The sequence below is a fragment of the Temnothorax curvispinosus genome, unplaced genomic scaffold, assembly GCF_003070985.1.
Source record: "Temnothorax curvispinosus isolate PA1 unplaced genomic scaffold, ASM307098v1 QBEX01005904.1, whole genome shotgun sequence".
Taxonomy (NCBI): Eukaryota; Metazoa; Arthropoda; class Insecta; order Hymenoptera; family Formicidae; genus Temnothorax; species Temnothorax curvispinosus.
Window position 1 is genome coordinate 15,621 of NW_020215684.1, and position 10,950 is coordinate 26,570.

The window sequence follows — 10,950 nt, forward strand, 5'->3', positions numbered from 1 at the left end:
AGAGAGAGAGAGAGAGAGAGAGAGAGAGAGAGAGAGAGAGAGAGAGAAAGCGTAACAGACAAATATAAGACATAATTCATGTACACTTCGGACATTTTTTTGTGCAATAAACATTAAATTTTGAAAACAATATTGCTCTTAATACATCACTCGGTAGTCATGTGGCATCAAAAATCAATCTTAGTTTTATCAAGATGAAACTTTTACTTCCGATAAATAATGTGTTTTTACTTGAGTGCCAGATATGACTGTCGCGGATGGTTTTTTGTTTATTTACAATATATATTTATACATATAAAGATTCCTTTTTTATTACTGATCTCTGTCTATTCCTCACAATGACGTATTCATAAGATTCGGTTATATATGTTTTCTATTACATCTGTTAGTAAAATTCGAGAATATACTTCACTCATATGTGTGCATTGCTCTGTGTACACGTTTGCTAGTATTTTTTTCTGCCTCTTCACGCATATATTGCTTTCAATATCAGCAACAAATATACAGGGAGAATCATCAAATGGAAGCTACCAACTATTATAAAATGACAACTTGATATACATTTAATTATAATTTACATCTACTCAACATTGATTTATAATCGTGATTTAAGATATATTATGTTAAACGAAAATAAATAAATAAATCGATGCAATTAGAGCATATTTTGAAAAGATTTTTCTTCAAATTACGCATCTGTACACAATTACAATTTTTTTAAATAAAGAAATCCACAAAGAATGTCAATAACTTCATAACGCGTTTTCTATTTTTTTTTTCGTGTATACATGCATATATGTTAATATTGCATGCGGTAATTATAATAAAAATAATGGAGGAATCAGTAATAAATGTAGGCAATTGAATGTTTGACTCATACTAAAGACTAGCGAGTTATACCATAACAATGTCCGTAAGATGTATCATGTTTTTCATATCATTTCTTCACAATATATGATAACTACTTTACTACTCTTTCTTATTAGATCTTTCTTCACTTTGCTATACTAAAATAATTTCATTTGTCTGTAAAATGACTTTCAATAAAAATTCATAAATACAACAACTGTATTCATTTTCTTAGCCATTTCAAGATATTAAACTATTATTTGATCTCTTGCTTCTTAAACTGATTATATGAATTTTTTATACGCCACAATGTTGCATTATAATAAACGGTTAATGCTTTTTCAGTATCTCGTAAATTATTTAATAAATTGTTCAAGCTCATTTTTAATTTTTTATTATAAATATTAGCAAATATTAATGCAATTTTTTATTATGTCCAATAGATAACGCAAATTGTTCAAATGTAACTTGTTATTTTTTTTGGGCGGGTAGTTTCAGTCCAACGGATCACAAATTGGCAACCTGCAGTGATGATGGGACTGTCAGAATTTGGGATTTTCTTCGCTGTCACGAGGAACGAATTCTCAGGGGTATAAATCTTTGATTTCATTTATTAACGTTACATGAAATTTATCATTTTCTTCGTTTATTTCATTATACTCAAATAGCTCGGTTTTGACACACTTATTTTTACTCTTTTTATAGATTACATATTTATCATATACATGGATACACTTCATAGTATTCTTTCCACAGGTCATGGTGCGGATGTCAAGTGCGTGCATTGGCATCCACAAAAGAGTCTAGTCATTTCTGGCAGTAAAGACAATCAGCAACCAGTGAAACTTTGGGATCCGAAGACTGGGCAGTCTTTGGCAACTCTGCATGCACATAAGTCGACCGTGATGGATGTCAAGTGGAATGAGAACGGTAACTGGTTGGTGACTGCATCAAGAGATCATCTCTTAAAACTTTTCGACCTCAGGAATCTTAGTCAAGAAGTTCAGACTTTTCGTGGCCATAAAAAAGAGGCGTCCAGCGTCGCGTGGCATCCAAGCCACGAAGGTCTTTTTTGTAGTGGCGGTAGTGACGGTGCCATACTCTTCTGGCACGTTGGGTACATATCATTGCTTTTGCCTGTGATTTTATTTACATAATCGTCTAATTTTATATAATTATATTATTATTTTTGTTATTATTTTTCTTAATACTAAATTAATATTGCAGTTAATTGTGTAACTTTTATCTTGAATTCCAGAGCGGACAAGGAAGTGGGAGCGATAGAACAGGCTCACGACAGCATAGTTTGGACATTAGCTTGGCATCCACTGGGACATATTTTGTGTTCTGGCAGTAACGATCACACGTCTAAGTTTTGGACGCGTAACAGACCGGGAGATTTGATGAGAGACAAATACAATCTCAATACATTACCGGCAGGTTCGGCCGGTATCGATGATCACGAAATTGGTACTGAATATTTCATTTTAAAATTATTTTAACGTTATATATGATGAACGTTATATAAAATTTAATATAAATATTCTTTACTCTACAATATTCTCTCTCATTTTTCTTAGCTGATGAAGCAGCGGTGATACCTGGTATGGGACCAGAGGACAGAATCAACGCAGATTGTGAGTCTGAGGACAAAAACGGCGGAATCCCGGGTCTGGATTTGGATCATGCGGTGGACGAGGGCAAGAAATTCGCCAACAAGAAAGTTCCGTATAGTAAACCGATACCGCGAAATTTCCAAGCGCAGTGGAACGAAATGGAAGCCGAGGATATTGAGCAAGTTGAAGCTCTTAATGCGTTCGTCAATCAATTAATAGAGACAACGCCGGGTGCTGTACCACTAAACGAAGTTACGCCCAACGCCATTATATTATATGGGAAAATGATTTCTGTGGAATGTAAGCAGTGCATTTTAGTAAAATATATATGATCTATGAGATCACTCTTAAGCATATTGATTTAAAAAAATACGCAATTAGTTCTTAAACTCAATTGTATATTTTAGCTGGCTCCAAACTGGCGGAAGCAATCAGTAAAGGGACCGATGCCATAAACAAGTTAGTATTCTCTGGTGAAATAGAAGAACTGCGGGACGTGGTAGGTCCACCGGACAACGTGGACGAGGCCGAGGAGTATCTGCAGGATGACGGCGAGATCGATTATTCTAAAGTACCCGACATAGATTTGCCACCACCCTTGCCCAGCTCTAAATTCGCACAGAATCCGGAGCTGTTGAAATCACTGAATCGTGGCGGCAAGCGCAAGTTCGATCAATTGATCGGCTGGAGCGATGGTGGAGCTAGCGATCGTATATCCAAGATGCATCAGCCGGTTTTCGGTGGTGTGATTACGGAGGACTCGCAATCCAGCGACACCGATCTGAGGTTCGGCATTGGCAAGTCAAATCCTCTCGCGGAGAACAATTCCTTCCATAGCGGCCAGGATGAGGATCACAGGAGGAGTCTTCATATCGATCCAACGAGGAGTGGCAATCGCGGTGATGAGGATCTCAGGTTTAACATATCCGCTGGTCCTGGCAGACCCGGCTCGCGCAACGAGTACGATTCGCGCGGCAACAGTTTCGCGGACAAGGATTTTCGCAACATCGGCAGTTTCCTATCGTCCAAGTCTCTGGATGATGATGATTACGACGAGCGGGAGCACGATAACGTCGGCGGCCGTTGGGACGATGAGAAGGCTGATGGCTCGCGTGGCAAACTGGACGGCACGTTTGCCAGCAACAGTTTCGACAAGCGTGACAACGGCATAGCGATGGGTCCTGGCGGTATGGGCAACAGTATACATGGTCATATGGTTGGCATGCCCCATCTGCCGAATCATCATAACATGCAAAATATTAATCCCAACATGCCACCGCCGATACCGAGTCTGGTGCCGCATCCCAACATGTCGCAGCATCCTGGCATGCAAGGTAAACCGCATCCTGGTATACCTGGGATGGATGGCCCAATGCCACCACATATGATGCCGCACCATCCGAACATGCATCCGGGTTTTGGTCCCAATGGACCGCCGCCCGGTAGTTTCGGACCCAACTTCCGGCCACCGCCGAACAGCAATTTCGGCCCGAATCACTTTAGACCGAGTCCGATGCTGCCTTTTGGACCGAATCAGGGCCCGCCGCCGTTTGGCAACAGTTTTCAAGGACCGCCCAACTTTCGCGGACCAAACGTCGCCCCGATGAACTTTGACCGACCAGGCTTCGGACCCAATTTCCGCGGCCAAAATCCACAGGGTCAATTGAACAGTTTCAATTCCAACTTTGGCAACTTTGGCAAGAACGGTCCGAATCGCGGCATGAATCGTGGCGGTGGCGACAGTATGGCCAGGAGTGGCTATAGTAATCGCGGTAGAGGACGTGACAACGATCAATCGAGAGGAGGGAGGGGAAGAGACAATTATTGAAGAGATTTCTCAGAACTGTGCGTGATTATGGATAATGTTCTTATACCTTGGTATAAACGATTTTGCATGAACTGTTGAGTAAAACTTTGGCTCAGTAGGTATATAAGATAATATGCCGGCGCGTCCACGAGTGACGATCGCGAACTCTTTTACTCATGTGTGCGAAAGTACCCTATATTCATATTATATTATATATGTATGATATAGTGAGTATGATATAGTGAGCTAATGATATAATGAGCTAGCGATCGAGCGCTCTATGCTAGATCTACGAGGATCGATTGTATAGAGGGTGAATTAATTAAACTTTCTTTCTTTAGAGGAGAAAGAAGAGAGAGAAAGAGAGAATGAATCGCTGACTCAGATTTGGATTTATTCTAAATTCAGTTGATTTGTGTGGTGCAGTTTGCCACAGAATAAACAGCTTTTTTCGAGATAAACGAAATTGTAACATAATGCATTAAGGATCGACGACACGAATATTATTCCGATAGAAACTGTTCACAAGCTGCCTTGCGAGGAAATTCTTGTTCCGTATATGGAGCTCGACAAATGCGCGTTAATCGCGTCGGATGAGATTGAGCACGAATGTACGATTGACTTTGTGTCCGCTGTTTGTCGTCTGAAGGGTGTGAGAGTGCCGGAACAGTCTATCTATTATTAATAAAACGGAATAACATAAAGCATCCTTTGTTTTTGCCCTATTTTCGCTTGTACTATACTAACTGTACGATATACGATATACGATAAACGAGCAAACTCAACTGGGATAATCGTGACATAAAGGACGTAAGGAACAAAGAGTACTTATTTACAAAGGATTGAAAAAGGAGATAAGTTTTTAAATAGCATTATCGAATTTGAAGCAAGGGTATTGTGAGCAAATTGGAAAAACGTGTTTCTCACATTTACAATTTTGATTATAAAGTTGTCCATTTAAAGCTTATAAATTGTGAATTTATTTCACGCTACTGATTTGAAAGCTTGTAATAATTCTCTTATTGTTAGTACTTTTAGACATGATATCTGTTAAATATATATATAATAATTATATTTTTTTATAATTATACGTAACAATTATTAGATTTATTGTTCGAAATTATTTTAATGTCACAATTATTCCGATTGAATTTATATCGATTTTCTTTGATCTTATATAATACGCAAATGTAATAATTGAGCGAATATCGAATCATGATAAAATTCTGAAAGAAAATATAGATCACGTCAGAAATCGAAACCGATAATGATGACGATTCAACGCGAGTTATGTTTCATAGTATAAATAGGCTCGTGTTTTTATAGTTACACATAAAAAGATAAGGAACATTTTCTCGTGTATCAATTTCATCGAAATTCGAATTTGATCTGTTTCGATTTCTGAATCTTCTGAATTATTATGTTTCACGTTAGGAACATATGAATTGTAATAGGCGATATATCCGTCGATTTATTTCAAGGGATATACATATTTTGCGTTATTTATTAATTATCAATAAATGGCTTTCATTTTCTAATAATATGTAATGTGAGAGCTAGAGTTTCGATTCTTTTCTATGTAGGCTGATACCATGGGCTGATAGCTGATAGGCATCGACATATAGCCAAATCATATCGATCCATAGCATTGCGCATTGTGCAACTGAGTGCAGTGCACAGTTCAGCACAGTCCTACTACACTCACTTCCTCGTGTGAGGTTATGTTTTCCAAAACATAACCTTCAATCTTGTAATTGTTCTACAACTGTGCTATATAGTTCCAGGGAGGGACTGACGGCACCTATCTTCCCTCACCTGAGGGATTAAAAAAAAAAAATTGTTCAACTGGCAGAAGTTGAACGAGTTGGACAGTCAGGGCAGTCAGGCAGAGGTGGCAGAGTGGCCAAGTCACACAGTCGCACATGCTGCTTCTGCAAAAGAGAAATATTATTTAGTAGAGACCATGGGCAAAAGAGGCAAAGGAGGAGGCAGTAATTTAGGAAAATCTTTAATCAGGGATCGATTTGGATCCAGGAAAATTAAAAGAAACAGCAATGAGCCGTCTATGGTAAAATAATGAATTTGCTTTAACCTCCTCGTTCGAGTGTCATCACGTGTGTCTTTCTCAGTAGGGCGAGTTGAAAATGTCTCCTAAACGATTCATTTTAGAAAAGCGTTCCGTCGTTTTATTTACATTTTGTTTACATAATGATAAATTCGTCAAAGACTAAACGAGTTGCTATATAAATTTACTACCGATATACATGTATATATTTGTTAATAGGTCATTGAGAGCTATTATTTATAACAGTTTTTTTTTCTTTTCATGCATCATGTAGCTTCACACTACAGAGATTAATGACGGTTACGATTGGGGCCGACTCAACTTGCAATCGGTTACAGAGGAGAGCTCGTTTCAAGAGTTTCTGTCAACCGCTGAACTCGCAGGAACAGAGTTTAACGCAGAGAAATTAAATATTAAATTTGTGAATCCCAATAGTGGTGGCTTGCTCTCGAAGAATGAAAAGGAGAAAGTATTGGAGGTGCAAGAAAGAAACAAAGGCCTTGTTAAGATACCTAGAAGACCGAAATGGAATAGTTCCATAAACGCTCAAGAATTACATACTCTTGAGAAAGAGGCATTTTTGGAGTGGAGACGTCATTTGGCTACGTTGCAACAAGTCGAGGGATTGATATTGACGCCTTATGAGAGGAACTTGGAGTTCTGGCGGCAATTGTGGAGAGTGGTGGAACGCAGCGACGTGATTGTACAAATTGTTGACGCACGCAACCCATTGCTCTTTCGCTGCGAGGACTTGGAACGTTATGTTAAAGAAATAAATCCTGACAAATTAAATATGATTCTTCTTAATAAAGCAGACTTCTTAACGGACGAGCAAAGAGATACGTGGGCAAAATATTTTACAGACATAAATGTACAGGTGGCTTTTTTCTCTGCTACGTTAGCAGCAGAGAAACAGCAGATAGAAGAAGAGGATGAAGATGAAGCAAAATCGATAAATGAAAATGATAATGATCATCTTGATGAAATAGATGACTATAGTACTGACGAGTTTAACTCGGAATTTGCTTCGGAATCGGAATCGGAATATGCCAGTGCGGAGGATGGTACCGAGGTTGACAATGATACGTGTACTAAATCTAATATAGAACCTGCTGTTGATAAGCAAACGGGAGCTCAATGCGCGATGGAGAATTTAAAAATCTTTGATACAGACTTGGAAGGCAAAACGAAGAAAATAGTTAATTCGCCGAAATTATTAAACAGGAACGATCTTGTGCAATTATTTAAAATAATTTATAGCGGTAATAAAACCTACACAGATGGAGTGACGACAATCGGTTTGGTGGGATATCCGAACGTTGGAAAAAGTTCCACTATCAATGCTTTGCTCATGGACAAAAAGGTTTCCGTGTCTGCCACCCCAGGCAAAACTAAGCATTTTCAAACGTTGTATTTAGACAAGGATTTACTATTGTGTGACTGCCCAGGCTTGGTAATGCCAAGCTTTGTTTGTACAAAAGCCGAGATGATCTTGAATGGCATACTGTCGATTGATCAGATGCGAGACCACGTACCGGCAATTACGTTACTGGCTACATTGATACCTAGGCATATTCTGGAGGACCTGTATGGTTTTATGTTACCTACGCCACCCGAGGGAGAGGACTCGAATCGCGCACCAACCGCAGAAGAGCTTTTGAACGCGCACGCTTGTATGTAATCGCTTTATATTGACGAAATGTCCGCGCGCTAAACGTAAAATTTAAGAACCATGTACTCCAATTATATATATTTATGTGTTCATGTCTCACATGTTGCATATATAAATTATTTTTATGTTCACATTTATAATAATTATAATGTATATTTCTACAAATTAATATCGTATTTGTTTGCAGATAATAGAGGTTTTATGACGCAGAATGGTCAGCCGGATAATCCACGTTCGGCTAGATACATTTTAAAGGATTTTGTTAACGGTAAATTGCTATATTGCGTTGCACCGCCAACGTTCGAGCAAGAGCGCTTTCACACGTTTCCGCCGCGACGTCGCAATATATCCGCAAACAGGCACGTACCACCCCGAACAGTTCGCGTAAATGAAGGATGTCGAGTTACAATCAACGACGTGGATCAAAAGTTCTTCCAGGATATACATGTCAAGAAGATTGTTGGACCTATGCTAAAATACTCTACAACGTAATGTCAAAATGTTGGCTTTATTTAAATAGTCGCTCATTTATAATGTTGCGACAATAATTGTAAGGTCTATTAAAATGTGTTTGAATTCTAATAATCGAATGACGATCATCACACACGATTGAAATATATGTACATTATATCATTAAACTGTCATATTTTCATATATAAAATTCACTTGATTGGTAAAATTGATTTTCAGGCACGCGGGATCAACGGTTAATTTGACAGAATCGACCGATGATTATTCGTATAAAATCAAGAAACCATGGAAAATGATAAATAAACACGTCAATAAGAATAAACGTGAGAAGGCTCGAAGATTATACGCTCATCTTGACCAACATTGAGTACAAAAATGTGCGAAAAGTACCATTTTGCGTTTTCTGAATCCATTAGCTTTGTAACAGCTATGTAGTATAGCTGTATGATTGCACATATATATATATATATACATACATACACACGCAAAAACACAGGCATGTTGCAGATTTATATTCAGATGTAATCGTGAATGATACATGTATATATGCTAAAATATGGTATTTTATATTTTATACCCTCTGCATTTATCTTTTATTCCCAATATCTCAGTTTTACGGCTAAAGATCGATACCATTTTATAGATCCGTTTAATCATAATGGGATGTAAATCTCATAATCAATTAGAATATTAACTTCAACAGTGGACCGTGGTAGTTAGATTCCATGGGAATAATCGTCAAGTAGGAAGCACAAGCGGATTTCTCCGTTCGAGTCAAGATTCAGTCCACACGATTCGGTGGATGAATATACATACATATATACATACATACATGCATACATATATATACATATACATATATATATATACACGCATATATGTGCACTAAATTTATACATAATTTAACCTCCGTCATAAATAAATTTCAAGTTTGATGAACACCAGATTCCTGATGATTTCTGTGTCGACAACAGATTTTCAGTAAAATAACACAGTGTGCAATATTGTTCTTGCAAACTTGGATTCAAATTCATGGAGTAGTTCATCTATATCATTGTCTAAGTCTTCGCTATTCGCCAACTGAAATATAAAAATTTCCATATTATAAATTAGAATATTTTGAAAATAAAAAAAATATATAATATATATAAATATGTATGTATATACCACTGTCACTAGTTCGCATATAAGAAACGATCCTACTGTGGCCTCTTCATGATTATCCTGAATATCAATATTGATCAAATGCACAGGTTGATTATCTTCTTTAGGTCTAGATTCCATGCATTCGATCACTTGATCGTACACACGTTCCTCGCACGTAATTAGAATATCGAACTTATCCTTGGACAATTGAAAACGTTCCGGCTTGGGTTTTATCCGACGGTTCCGATCCAACATATGCAATAAACCATTCTGTGTATAACTACGCTAATTGTTAAAGAACAAATGTAGAAAAAACAACGGCATATATTGTACGGAGAAAAACTTGATATTTTTTATTTAGATGAATTAAAATTAGTAGCTTACAAAACTTAAAAAAAAAATAATAAAATTAGAAATAAATTGATATCATTATAATGTAATATATGTTAGAAAAATACTAAAAGGCTTATTTATATGCAAAGGATACTATTGCTTGTCTTTCATTAATAGATCATTGTAAATCTCATCGTATGAAGTTCCAAAGTCATAGATGTTAGGGCGATCTGGGGCGGTACCGGGTAGTTTGACCTTGTCGCCAGTTCCAAATGATTTTACATTAAATCCCTTTTTGCTGAAACAATTGCGTTCTCAAATAAATATTCTGCGTTTCCCATGCTTCACAATTTCTCATACTTCATTTCAACCATTAAATATTGCAATTCAGAAGGCTCAAAGTCAATTTATATTTGATATTTCGTTGAGAAGAATATTTCCGAGATATTTTACAATTGTACAAGAGCAAAAAATGCATTTTACAAGAAAAGTCACAATGTATAGGTTGCAATTACTATGCCAATGCTAGTAAACTAATTAACCAATCTATTAATTTCAGCTGTTTCAATCGGTTAATCATTGCGAGTTGTTGAGCGCTTGCCGACGTGCCGACCGATTGCCTACCTCAGAAAAGCGTGCGCCTCCATGCTCCTGTTCATGTTACTGGAACATATTACGGCTACGCTGATGGAATTTGGCGCCGGCATTCTTCCGCGCGTTCTATCAACCGTGAAAGAGCCGTGATAGAAAAGTCGTGTTATTGCCTAACCAAAGATAATCTCACGCTTGAAGCTTTTAGGGAATGAAGGGTCGAAGGCTTGAAGGTTATGTTGAGAAAATGTTACGAAGGATGCATCTGACTGAATATGAAATGTTTTACGCGTCTGTAATTGAGCTTTCTTTATCTAAATCTAATCGGAGCGTAATGGAGGCGCAGGACGGTCCGAGCGAACGTTAATCGTTCTCCACAGCGAGATGAAATTCTTTCAAG

At 37.6% G+C, this 10,950-nt stretch overlaps 3 protein-coding genes across 5 annotated transcripts in view; 2 read left to right on the forward strand and 1 right to left on the reverse strand.

Moving 5' to 3' along the window:
* Positions 1–4,977, forward strand: part of LOC112455229 — an 8,364-nt gene extending 3,387 nt beyond the window's left edge. For all 3 annotated transcript variants that reach the window (XM_025017024.1, XM_025017025.1, XM_025017026.1), the window contains exons 5-9: positions 1,342–1,439; positions 1,606–1,966; positions 2,108–2,319; positions 2,430–2,765; positions 2,873–4,977. In XM_025017024.1, coding sequence (XP_024872792.1) covers positions 1,342–1,439; positions 1,606–1,966; positions 2,108–2,319; positions 2,430–2,765; positions 2,873–4,293 — 2,428 coding nt within the window. In that variant the 3' untranslated portion in view covers positions 4,294–4,977. The remainder of the gene's footprint in view (positions 1–1,341; positions 1,440–1,605; positions 1,967–2,107; positions 2,320–2,429; positions 2,766–2,872) is intronic.
* Positions 4,978–5,373: 396 nt separating this feature from the next.
* On the forward strand, positions 5,374–9,054 carry LOC112455230 (large subunit GTPase 1 homolog). Its single transcript, XM_025017027.1, has 4 exons — positions 5,374–6,340; positions 6,612–8,010; positions 8,197–8,497; positions 8,700–9,054. Exons 1-4 carry the CDS (start codon positions 6,236–6,238, stop codon positions 8,845–8,847), a joined length of 1,953 nt encoding a protein of 650 aa, XP_024872795.1. The 5' UTR covers positions 5,374–6,235; the 3' UTR covers positions 8,848–9,054.
* Positions 9,026–10,944, reverse strand: LOC112455231 (RNA polymerase II subunit A C-terminal domain phosphatase SSU72). The gene is made up of 4 exons (XM_025017028.1): positions 10,584–10,944; positions 10,114–10,257; positions 9,648–9,906; positions 9,026–9,560 (listed from the first exon to the last, which is right to left on the reverse strand). Exons 1-4 carry the CDS (start codon positions 10,664–10,666, stop codon positions 9,459–9,461), a joined length of 588 nt encoding a protein of 195 aa, XP_024872796.1. The 5' UTR covers positions 10,667–10,944; the 3' UTR covers positions 9,026–9,458.
* Between the last annotated feature and the right edge of the window lie 6 nt (positions 10,945–10,950).

Coding starts and splice junctions, on each gene's coding strand:
- LOC112455230 (XM_025017027.1), top strand. CDS start 6,236: ATGGGCAAAAGAGGCAAAGGAGGAGGCAGTAATTTAGGAAAATCTTTA. Junction 8,011..8,196: donor GCTTTTGAACGCGCACGCTT/GTATGTAATCGC, acceptor ATTTGTTTGCAG/ATAATAGAGGTTTTATGACG. Junction 8,498..8,699: donor ATGCTAAAATACTCTACAAC/GTAATGTCAAAA, acceptor ATTGATTTTCAG/GCACGCGGGATCAACGGTTA.
- LOC112455231 (XM_025017028.1), bottom strand. CDS start 10,666: ATGCCGGCGCCAAATTCCATCAGCGTAGCCGTAATATGTTCCAGTAAC. Junction 9,907..10,113: donor TTAATGAAAGACAAGCAATA/GTATCCTTTGCA, acceptor CAATTAGCGTAG/TTATACACAGAATGGTTTAT. Junction 9,561..9,647: donor TATGCGAACTAGTGACAGTG/GTATATACATAC, acceptor TTTATATTTCAG/TTGGCGAATAGCGAAGACTT.